Source organism: Nansenia antarctica (assembly GCF_963989245.1).
Source record: "Nansenia antarctica genome assembly, chromosome: 8".
In the NCBI taxonomy this organism is placed as follows: domain Eukaryota; kingdom Metazoa; phylum Chordata; class Actinopteri; order Argentiniformes; family Microstomatidae; genus Nansenia; species Nansenia antarctica.
In genome coordinates this window covers 53,655,260-53,667,850 of record NC_137678.1, presented here as the reverse complement: position 1 = coordinate 53,667,850, position 12,591 = coordinate 53,655,260, and the positions used below count along the sequence as shown (strand labels likewise).

General features: G+C 42.2%; 1 protein-coding gene across 1 annotated transcript; it reads right to left on the bottom strand.

The window, feature by feature from the left end:
- Positions 1-4,580: 4,580 nt before the first annotated feature.
- On the bottom strand, positions 4,581-10,730 carry LOC308163724 (leucine-rich repeat-containing protein 42-like; the record flags this gene model as incomplete). Its single annotated transcript, XM_080537914.1, has 8 exons — positions 4,581-4,721; positions 4,764-4,948; positions 5,108-5,192; positions 5,322-5,435; positions 5,520-5,605; positions 9,634-9,755; positions 9,857-9,988; positions 10,285-10,730. The coding sequence occupies 8 exons, from the start codon at positions 10,728-10,730 to the stop codon at positions 4,581-4,583; spliced, it is 1,311 nt and encodes a 436-aa protein (XP_080394040.1).
- Between the last annotated feature and the right edge of the window lie 1,861 nt (positions 10,731-12,591).

Genomic DNA, 12,591 nt, shown 5'->3' with positions numbered 1-12,591 from the left:
AATCACGCTTATCTACCGGGAACAGACAGACGGACGGTAGCACGGAGCAGACAGGAGGGAGATAGGACAGGCTGAGATTAGGCCAGGTTTGAAACCAACGACCGGTGTTATACCATCAGCCGAGAGCTAATGAGATGGAGGTTTCTTCACTAAACCACTACAACTCTCTTTTATAACATGATCTTGTTCCCATTGCAGGAATAGAATAATCAGATCATCTTATTTTTTATTTATTTAATTTTTTTAATTTAACCTTTATTTATTATTAAATGACGAATGTATCTACAGCTAGATCGTTGTTAATCCTACTAGGTCATTATGGAAAAACAGATCTGAAATAGATCTTAAAATATTGGAGAAAGAAATACAATCTACTGCTGCGATGTGTTGCTGGCCAGACGGTTGCATTTAGTAGAGGTCTTGACAAGTAAGAAGCTTAATAAAAGACATTAGGGGTGATCTAGATCCATAGACACCTTAATCGTGCGCCTCCAACTAAGTACTAAGCTACTCTATGTTTCAGGTGACTTTAAATTGATGATCTAGGCTGAAATCTCTCTCTTGTTTCATCTTTTGTTGTTGCTGCTGCTGCTTTTCTGTCGTGACTGGCAACCCTACGCGTGTGTCCCTAACATAACCATCTGACATAATAACCATCTGACAACACAGCTGGCACATAACCCTGCTGGTCTCACTATTCTATGCTGGAGCTGGAGAGGATTTTGAGTTTTCAAACAATGCAATTGCAATGCAATGGCTGTGTGAGGCCACCATACCGCTCACGTTCAGCAGACAGGGAAATAACTCGTTTAGCGGATAATAATGGTGTTGAATGATCATGAGAAACAATTGCAACAATGTCTCGTCTCGTCTTACCTCGTTCTCTGAATCTCGTCGCTGCTGCAGGTCAGATGGGATAATATCTAACATATCATTTGCGTGGAAAGATGCTGCTTCCATTCACGATTTCGCTGATTTGGAAATGATCGGGTTTCCCTTTCTTTCTTCCTTTCCACTGACCCCCCCCAGTCCGCTTACTGTGTTATGTTCAGCAGCGCTGCTCTGGGCTCCTGGCCGAGGTGAACGGAGTAGATGCGCAACATCATTTGGGGTCCCTCTCTCGGGTTTCACACCGGCAGTTCCGAACGCCGGTTCGCGTTCGCGATCGGAAACCTCCGAACGTTGGCGCTGTCTGGCGAACGATACACTGGTATGAACGCGGGCTCGTTCGCCAGACAGCGCCAACGTTCGGAGGTTTCCGATCGCGAACGCGAACCGGCGTTCGGAACTGCCGGTGTGAAACCCCTAATATGCCGCCGTGCTCCTTGTCTCGTGTTTGTCTTTAGTGTACCGTGTGTCTGTGAGATATTGTACTTTATCAATGCGATTTCAGTTGAAAACGGCGTGTCATTTTGTAGACATAGTTTTATATTCTATTGTATATATTACATCTTTGATCATTATATATAAATCATTATTATACTAGTATTATGATAATAGTATCATTATAGGATTATATTAAAGCATTTTGAGCTGCAACGTTTGCAGGAAAAGTGCTATACAAATAAAGGTTATTATTATTGTTATTATTCGGACACCTTTATTCGATAGGAGATGCTTCGGCCGCTGGTCATTAATATTCATTACAATGTTGCGCCTTGAATGAAGAGGCGCTTGTGACTGGGAGAAACGTTTCTGACTCAACGCTGCTCTCTAGTGGTCGTAAATAAAGAGTGCACATTTGGTGTTCAGGGTTGCCAGATGGGGCGGGTTACCAGGGTTACCGCCGAATGGGCTACTTTTGATCACAGTGGGCCGGGAAAAAAGCATTTGGGCGGGCTGGGCTGGATAAATAGGCGGTATCAAAATGTCTGTGCCTGAAAGTTACAAAATGCGTTAAGTTAAAACACACACCCTAGTAGCTACATACAATGTGCAGGTTTTTATTTATTTTACAAACATCATTGGCAACATACATACAGTTTAGGGGCAGGAGAAGGGCACCTGCCCAATAGTAATCAGCGGTTTTTCTGACAATATCGGTTTTGGGCTGGTTTTTAGTGGATTTAGCGGTTTTTACTAGTGGCACAGATCTCTGCCCATAAAGACAGAGCTTTTCATGCGCCCCCACCTGTATCCCCCAGTTGGCCTTTTATAATCGTCGTCTGCTGTGGAGAGTGCAGTAATTGTTGGTGTTGCAGCAGAAGAGCTATCTGTATCTCTAGTATCGTGCTGTTAGGTCTGGCCTTGGCGGTCATAGGAGTTGGGCTCGCTTTGGTCTTTGGCATCCCCAAACATCCACCTGGTAAGATATGGGACTCTGCTGGAACCCAGAAATGTTAGACTTAGAACCCAGAAATGATAATCACTGATTCATGGATTTTCAATGTGTAATGAGCTTTCTAATGCCCTCCCAGTGGATAGGACATGCAGGACAGTACAAAATGGGACAGGCTTCCTATGAAACTGAAACCATCCTATACGACTGAAACCATCCTATACGGATCCCCATCTAAACTCAGAAAGGCTGTAAATTTCAAAATAAAAGTGGGTAACATTAATATCACAAGAAAAGAGGATATTACATACCTGGGCTCCATCTTAGAGGCAAATCTTTCCGGAGATAAAATGGCAGCAAAAGTAATCAAAAAAGTGAACCATAGAACTAGATTCTTGTACAGGATATCCTCACTTGTCAGTAAAAACACACTGAGGACCCTATCAGGAGCTCTCATTCAATGTCACTTCGACTATGCCGTAACATCATGGTACTATAGAACCACAAAGGCCCAAAAAACAAGACTCCAGACAGCCCAAAATAAACTGGTTAGGCTTTTGCTAGGCCTCAACCCTAGGACACATCTAACCGCTGCTCATTTTTTGAGCCTTGATTGGCTACGAGTAGTTGACAGTAGTTGACAGAGTGCAGCAGCTTGCACTGGGCCTGGTCTTCAAGATACGCTACACCACAAAGACACCCAAGTACCTGTCAACATACTTCCAAAAAGTGAACAACGTCCACACATACAATACCAGAGGAAGCTCCACGAACCACGTTCAACCGCGTTGCACCACAAACAAGGGGTTAAACTCGTTTGCAAACTATGCAGTAAAAATGTGGAACGCCCTTCCTATAATCTTAAAGGAGTGCAAAACACTGCCCACCTTCAAAACCACTCTCAAAAAACATTTACAGGAGGCTGCAATCCGTAACTGGACCCTCTAAATCAAAAATCTGATTAAAAGACCCGAACTACCCACTGTACATACTTTGTGTTTTGTCCCCCGCCCCCACCTGTGGTGTATGTCCCCACCTGTCCTACCCGCTGTACATACCTAATGTTTTGTTATATTGTTCTTCCCATGATGGATGTATGTTTATCTTGTAGATAGTAATAGTTATTTGTCTGTATTATCTTGTAGATAGTACTAGTTTTTTTTGTCTGTCTTACATGTAACGATGAATTGAGAATCAAGGACCCCAATTGAAATAAGCCAGTGGCTTTCTTGGGTTTTTATCCTGTTAGTTGACCTTGTATGTAATATGTACTTTCATGTACCTACTTCTGCAAATCTTCTAATAAAGTTTTCAATCAATCAATCAATGTGATGACCGGCTGACCTGCATCTCACCCTCAGACGTCTGTAATGGAGTCGTGAACTGCCCCAGTTGAGCTGATGAGGAAAAAGACATGTGCAGTAATAATTAATGCCACGACTTAGCTTGCAGCCTCTAATGGAGCCCAAACTGGGGTTTAGTCAAGTCACCTAAGTGGAACAGTATCATCAACTATATACAATAATGTGTACTGTAGGCAAATGTGTTCACATGTTTTTCAGGGGATCTACCCAACAATCTCCCTGGGAATCTTGTGGTTCAATGTGGAAACCCTAAGTACTGGATCTTTATTGACCAAAAATGCAACCACATCAATGACTGTGGGGACTGCTCTGATGAAATCGGAGCCTGTGAGTTTGCTTTTTTTTATTTTTATAATAACCAACATGATGATTTTGATATTGGATGTAGTGTTCTCTGATTGGCTGATATTGGATGTAGTGTACTCTGATTGGCTGATATTGGATGTAGTGTACTCTGATTGGCTTTAATTTAAGGTGCTCATTATCCCCCATCTTCCCCCAACAGATGCTGGCTGCCCCCCCTCCTGTGGGGCCGGATGGTGGTCATGCATTCCAGTGGACTTCCAGTACTGCACCTGCATCCCCCGTGGTCTATGCAAAGATGGCCGGCAGCACTGCTCTGATTGGTCCGACGAGTATGTTTGTCCAAAACCCAGCTAGACTGCCTGCTCCAATACCTGCTCCAATACCCCCCAATACCAGAGACAGTGAACGATATGGAACCTAGATGTTTACAAAATACATAACTTTATTTGTAAAAGTGCATCATTATACTTCATTCAGTAATGTGGCCAATAAAATACTAAGAGTATTGACATTCCTCTGCACCTCAGCTTGGAAATGCCAAATGGGTGGCGAAAGCAAAAAAGACTATTTAACAGCCAAACTAATCAAAAGTTGGTCCCTGCCCTGAGTGTAATTCACCCTAGACGCATGCTTCAGTAGCTGTTGAGCAGGTCCAAGTCATCCTCTGTGAGAGATGGAGAAGAGACACATTTCGCAGGAGGGCTGTGACGACGACCACCGTTGTCATGTTCTGATTTACGTGGCCCTTTCTTGACGTTTTGTGACGTTTTCAGCTACAATACATAATAATACATAACAATACATAACACAAACACATAGCAGCTCAATGCAGCACGGGCTTTAGTTGACCCCCCATGTGTGATCCCTGTGAGTCGAGTCTGATGTGTTTGGATGCTCGGTGCTGGTTTCCAAAAATGGATCCTCTCCCTCTTGTCGTCTTCTTCATCCCATACCAACGGCGATGCAGCCAGCACGCCTCGGACGAACTTCTGCCTGCCAACTGGAGAGCAGAAGATGAACGTTAAATAGTGGATAACAACAGCACTGGAGCTAGTATCCATGGGAACCAATATGTTTCTGTGTCACCTCAGCTGTCAACTGACTGCACCCCTAGATAAGACCCAGCTGGCCACTGCCGAGAGACGATGGATAAACTCACAAAAGCGTGCGGCTGATAATCTTGAGTCTTGGACCTTCTTTTGTTTTGGCATTTCTGTCGCACTTATTTCCCACTGATTTATTACCTGTTAATAAAAAAGTAATTAAAATGACAAATTAAAAAAGAATTGCATCTGTCTTTAGTCTGTTCACGATACTTAGTGCAGCTACCTGAATGTACAGTATATTTATAACAAGAGTTTGAGGGGCTTTACCTGTTCTGCCCAACCTTCTGTTTTACAACATGAATGATCCAAGGCCTCTAAGGGTTTCTCAGACAGAACTAATCCCATCTCATCCCACAGGGTTTGCTTGAGAAACGTATCAAGCTGGAAGGGAAAGAAACGTCAGTTTGATTTTGATTACATGCCAAACTGAAAGGTCCACAGAGCACCTGAAAACAACTTTCTTACCTTCACATTAGTAGCTGACATGTCAAGCCCTTGTAGTTTTGGGAAGCATGTGAGATATCCAACTGCCCTCTCAGTGATGGGGTTATCTGTGGAACAGAGAAAAGATTCATGCCACACATAATTGCTGATATATATATATAAATGTTTTAACCATTTAGCAGACGCTTTTATCCAAAACGACTTACAATTAGGGATTACAGGGACAGTCTCCCTAGAGTCATTTAAGGCTAAGTGCCTTACTCAAGGGCACGCTAGTGGTGGTGTTCCCAGGTGGGATTTGAAGTTGACCTCATGACCTTCTAATCACCAGTCCAACTCCCTATCCACTAGGGCTAGGTAGGTCACCACTACCCCTGCTGATATAGACCATCTACATGAACATGAACTTATCCCAGGCTGGAACAAAAGCATGCACACACCAGGGTTTCCGGTAGAAAAATTTGCCGTCGGACATCATGTCCGGGAAGAATTCGATTTACCGGACAAACGTGATATATTCCGGTCATCATATTAAAATATAATAAATTTTTTTTTTTTTTGAAATCATATATTTTTTTTTCAAATCTAATATAGCTGTTTGTCGCGGTGATTACTGTTGTGTAGCGGCCTATATATGCCATTTAATGTCTATTTCTCATCCGATACGATTAGATGCGAGCTATATAATATATAATAATATAACATGATTTGACGCATGCGCGCTATGCCATGCGTCAAATCCAGCGCTGAACGGGTCCAGCGCTGAACGGGCGCCTCACTGGGAACTGAACAGACAGCATCGATCAATGAACGGACTCCACATTACGTTAACTGAAGTTTGTTAAATTGTTTGGGATTAATGTGAGTTTTCTATTTTCTCTTTCCAGTTTTACCCTTTTTTTTTAAATCAATAAAACAACGTCATTTCTATAACCAGGTCTCGCTGGTTGGGAAGGCATTTCGTTTAGCTCGGGAGTATGACAATGGGGAGAACATAACTGTTTATTGAGAAACAATTGATAGGCAGTCTGGGATACGTATATAAAGAAATACCACAATGTCTAGATGTATAACATTTTATTGAACAGTAACAGTGCAAGCATGTAGGCTTCTGGCGTGACACGGCTAGCCTAATTTCCGTTCATATGCCTTTTATCAGATAAAATAAAATAGAATAAAACTCTTTGAAAATAAATAGGCTTTAAATTAACTTGCAATGCGTATAGGCTAATTTCCGTTCGATGTTACAGCCTAGGCCAGGGGTCGGCAATTAGGTTTGGCCTCGGGCCAAATTTTTTTTGAGCCACTAGATGGCGGGCCCGTACATAATCAAAGGCTAATTTAAGTAATTGATTGTTTAAACATGTGACACGTTCTAATGCTTTGACTTTTCTTTCGAAAAATGTACACATCGCTAGTCAACTAACACAGCTTGTTTTGTGAGCCTGCTAACAATGTAAAGTAGTGTTTTAGTTAACTAGGTAACAATGTAAAGTAGTGTTCTAGTTAACTAGGTAACAATGTAAAGTAGTGTTCTAGTTAACTAGGTAACAATGTAAAGTAGTGTTGTAGTTAACTAGGTAACAATGTAAAGTAGTGTTCTAGTTAACTAGGTAACAATGTAAAGTAGTGTTCTAGTTAACTAGGTAACAATGTAAAGTAGTGTTCTAGTTAACTAGGTAACAATGTAAAGTAGTGTTCTAGTTAACTAGGTAACAATGTAAAGTAGTGTTCTAGTTAACTAGGTAACAATGTAAAGTAGTGTTGTAGTTAACTAGGTAACAATGTAAAGTAGTGTTCTAGTTAACTAGGTAACAATGTAAAGTAGTGTTCTAGTTAACTAGGTAACAATGTAAAGTAGTGTTGTAGTTAACTAGGTAACAATGTAAAGTAGTGTTCTAGTTAACTAGGTAACAATGTAAAGTAGTGTTCTAGTTAACTAGGTAACAATGTAAAGTAGTGTTCTAGTTAACTAGGTAACAATGTAAAGTAGTGTTGTAGTTAACTAGGTAACAATGTAAAGTAGTGTTGTAGTTAACTAGGTAACAATGTAAAGTAGTGTTCTAGTTAACTAGGTAACAATGTAAAGTAGTGTTATAGTTAACTAGGTAACAGTGTAAAGTAGTGTTATAGTTAACTAGGTAACAGTGTAAAGTAGTGTTGTAGTTAACTAGGTAACAATGTAAAGTAGTGTTCTAGTTAACTAGGTAACAATGTAAAGTAGTGTTCTAGTTAACTAGGTAACAATGTAAAGTAGTGTTCTAGTTAACTAGGTAACAATGTAAAGTAGTGTTCTAGTTAACTAGGTAACAATGTAAAGTAGTGTTCTAGTTAACTAGGTAACAATGTAAAGTAGTGTTCTAGTTAACTAGGTAACAATGTAAAGTAGTGTTCTAGTTAACTAGGTAACAATGTAAAGTAGTGTTCTAGTTAACTAGGTAGCAGTCCAATCCATTTCGCTGCAGTATTTTGGCTTGTCTAGCGAGTTTGTGTTGTGATTCTCAACAACGTTGAAACGTAGTTTCACCCTTTTCCATATTTTTGAATAATAAATGTGTGGACTGACGATGTAGCGCAGCCTAACTTATTCTAATAATTATTTAACATAGTTTCATTCTGATAATGACTCTCCCCTCCTCCCAGACTTACAAGGTCACATTATTATTGGATTGGTTGTTTGCGTGTCGGGTGAAGTTAGCTAAACATTTAACCTGCTAGCTAGCAAGAGAAACATCATGTCACTCTCCAAAGGTCTAAAGAGGAAAGTTGACAGAAAACAGGGTATTTAAAGAGGAATGGACAGCGAACTATACGTTCATCCTACCTGGTTTCATCAATGCAAAGCCGAGACTCACATCTTCCGTGCTCACAATGTTCCCTTTCTATACATGCGAGTCGTCCTTTTCCTCAATGAATGCGATAAAGACGCACGAGAGGAATCGATTGATGCATAAAAACCTTGAGAACTGCCGGATTAAAGTGACGTCCATATAAGCAAATACTGACCGATGGGAGATGCCACTTTTCACATTAAGTGAGTACCAAGCCTGTCGTTATTGTATTTAATAATATACAAAAAATAATTGTATTTTGTATATTTTGAATGAATGGCTCATTGTAATTATTATCCCTAATAGCGTGTTTGCTCTGTCGTTTCAGGAACATAGGCCTATGCACCACCACCCCTCGCATAATCAAGCTGATTATTATTATTTATTTATTTTTTCCGCCGATTTTGTTGTCAATGTTTTTCAGAATATTAAACTGAATTTGCTTTGTTACTGTTCACATGTGTGTTGCAGTCACATATACGTAAACATTACGTTTGAATTATTTACTGAGCTGGTGTTATTTTTTTCAAACCACACACGGCTATTTCAGCACCGTGACACGTTGCCCACTCTCAACATGGATAAAACTACAATAAGCATTATTCAGGTGGAGGTAGATTCTCTATTCGGACATTATAGGCGCTATATGTGGGACTGTCGGTCCGATATTAAAAAAAAAAAAAAAAAAAAAAAAAAAAAGAGTGGATTCTCAAAATAATCTGTTGGGCCAAATATTATTGGTGATGGGCCAGCAATGGCCCGCGGGCCGCCTATTGCCGACCCCTGGCCTAGGCTATGCCTTTTCTCAGATAGATAGGGGATAGCCCTGTAAGCTCATACGGGTCTGTATGTCGTCCTGAAGACCGGCTGTTAGATCATATCGCTGAAGTTTGTCTCCATCTTAGTGTAAATGTTGTCCGTTTCGTTTGTTATCCTTGTTATTGTGCGATAAAGTTAAAGCGCTCCGCTTCGGGACACCATTTTCAGCTGAGCACCAAACACACACACGTAACACTGCCCGAGAGAGAAGGACCCGCCCCCTTTAGTTAGCCTATAGCCTATAGCCTATAGGCTAACTAAAGGGGGCGGGTCCTTCTCTCTCGGGCAGTGTTACGTGTGTGTGTTTGGTGCTCAGCTGAAAATGGTTAGAGGGAATTATTTTCACCGGACATTTATGTCCGACGAGTTTTCAGTTTGTCGGACTTCACCTAATTTTACCGGACAAAGACCGGTAATTACCGGTTAACGGAAACCCTGGCACACCCTGTGGATCCCCACGGTTGAGTAACACTACAGTGACTCACAAGATAGATCCAGTAGCTGCAGGCTGCTCAGTCCTCTCTTCATCATCCTGATAGGTGTAGTCAGTCTCTGTATTCCCATATCTGACAGGTTGTTTCCTCCAAGGAATAACTGCACAAGGCTTCTGAGAAAGCAATGGCATAGAAATGCTTTTAGGGCAATTGAAAACCTTTAAAATGTCACTGACTCTCACACCAGCTCTAGTGATGACTAAAATCATCTTACCTGGACAATGAGTTGGATGTGAGATGTTGAAAAATGTCATGACTGTCCCCCAGTCTGCATCCGAAGAGATCTAGGCACTTCAAACTATGGAACGTTTTAATTTCTTCCAGCCTCTCAGACAATAAGGGAAACCTGTAGAAAGAAAATCAGTTGCAGATGACATGAGGATGATTGATAGTAGTGAGTCGAGTAATTACTTCACTTAAACATAGGAGATACAGTGGGTTCGGAAAGTATTCAGACCCCCTTACAAGTCTGTGTTTTTCTGACAATATTGGGTGCTGTGTGTGCATGAACGAGGAAAAAAAATGAAATTAATTGATTTTAGCAAATGGCTGCAATATGACAAAGAGTGAAAGATTTAAGGGGGTCTGAATACTTTCCGAACCCACTGTATAAGCAGGTGGCTGTGGTGGGGGGGAGTTTACCTATTTCGTAAACAAAGTGAACCGAGAACAATTTCCCCATATGCGTCGCTGAACACTTGCAGAGCCCTGGGCGCAGTATCTGGATCGGAAAAGACGAGTTTTTCTTTAGCTGCGGCGAAGAGTCTGTCAGCCACTTGTTCTGGGAAGCCAACCAGAGAGTCGACGTGATGGATGTTGTCAGCGATGAACAGCAGAGAGATATCGAAAAGCGATTTGGCCGAGTATCTCAGACTGCCTTCTCGGTTGTACGTGAAAACGAAATGTTCCTTTTTCAGCCCCAGAAGATTTCTTCTTCTACAATGTCTTCTATAATAATGTGATGATGAAGACGACGGCGATAATGATAAAGATGGGGGCTTCGTTTCCGCCAGCACAATGTCATTGAGACGGCGAAGTTGTCCTCTCTCGCGGACATACATCGTGCTACTAGAGTCAAAGTCGCCCATTTTTGTAAAATCGTCGTTAACACGAGAGCGTCTTCCCAAAGTATATTGTAACCTTCTAACCTAAATTATTATTCGACCAGACAATCATGTCAAGCAAGCAAAGTAACTAGTAAGTAAAGCTGCTTGTGGTTCATTTCGACCGCCAGGCGCCAGCAGCTGCGCGGCGATGCCGCTTGTTAAGTCGTGACGTATTTCCGGGGCCAACGTTGGCTGAGGCGCTGTCTTCGAGATGCCGAAATAATAATAATAATAAATTATATTTATATAGCGCTTTTCCGAGGCTCAAATACCCTGACAATATGGAGAAAACGGTAAAGTGCTGTGTCGCTTGTTGTATGAATAGATCCGAGTCTAAAAAACGATTAAACTGTCATTCTACCGCTGTAGTTCACAGGTACTCCGGTGCGGAGAATTTCTGATTTGGACTCGGAAATGGCTAAACGTCACGTTTGACGTCAGACTTAACAAGCGGATACTGTCCCTCTGTTTGCTGTCAAAATAAAAGTCCCAATGTTTATTTACGAGGCAAGCACTACTTTTAGGCAAGACAGAGCTAACCATAACTGTGGTTAGGCTGGAAATTGTGAATTCCATCTGGCAACCCTGTTTGTGTTTAGGACATTGGCTTTGCCGGCTTGCTAGTATTGCTGCAAGTCAAAAGAGAATCAATCCATAACAAAAATCACAAGCTTTCGTTTGGAACAACGAACAATAAACATAATTTATTTACACGACAGCAAGTAAAGGAACATATAAATATCAAACGCTGCATTCATTCATATCAAAATGACCATAGCCTTCAATGGTGCAGAAGGATGCATCTACATTATGAATATAATACTACTGGTTCCATGAACTGAACAAAACACAGGCAATGACAGTCACATTCCCATGAAGTATGAAAGCATGTTAGGCTCTGTGGGAGGCTAGCGGAGGTAGAAATCGGAGGTTGACACCATTCCTAATTCCATCCCATGTATTACAAATACAATGAACCTGTCCTCCACCAGCCTCCCCTGACGTCAGCCAGAGGCAGCCATTAGGAACACAGCCTGGGTGCGTCCTAACGATTCCCACCGTAGTTGGGGTAGACCACGCCCACACCACGCCCACGCCACGCCAACTTCTGGAATATGTAGGGGTGTTATCTGTATCTTGTTCTTCCGCCCCGCAGGTCGTTCCGCAACCCCATTGGATTTTAGCTTGTGACGTAACACGGGGTGCACGATTAGATATAGGTTACCCATCTCTGTATGCAACTCGGCGGCGCTGAGTGGGCCGCGGGCCAACGGTCAATGTTCGCCGCGGGCACGGCCGCGGCTCTCATTGCCCTGTGGGCCCTGGAACGCGCGCCTATTCTTGGTGTCAGTGATTGAAAAAATAAAATAAAAAATAACCTACATATTCCAGAAGTTGGTGTGGTCTACCCCAACTACGGTGGGAATAGTTAGGACGCAGCCTGCGGTCTGCAGCACACATGGGCTGCGTTCGTAAATTCGCTCTAAGCGCACCGGAGCGCACACTGGGTTCAACGTCATAAAGGATAATTTGATTGGACAAGAGGCATTCCATGAGTGCTGATCAAATTTCCAGAGCGATTTACAAACACCTTGAACACATCCTTATATGGCAACGGGACAGAACGTGGGTCAGGTGATAATTTGATTGGTCCAAACTAATACTGTACCATGTACAACCACCTGACACTCTCAATGAGACAATACTGTTGGTATAAGGGAAAACTCTTGAGTGAGTGAGTGAGTGAGTGAGTGTGTGTGCGTGCGTGCGTGCGGTCAGTCTCTCCTCTCAGGGAAGACCCCCCTCCCTCCCTCCCTCCCTCCCCTCCCCTCCCCTCCCCTCC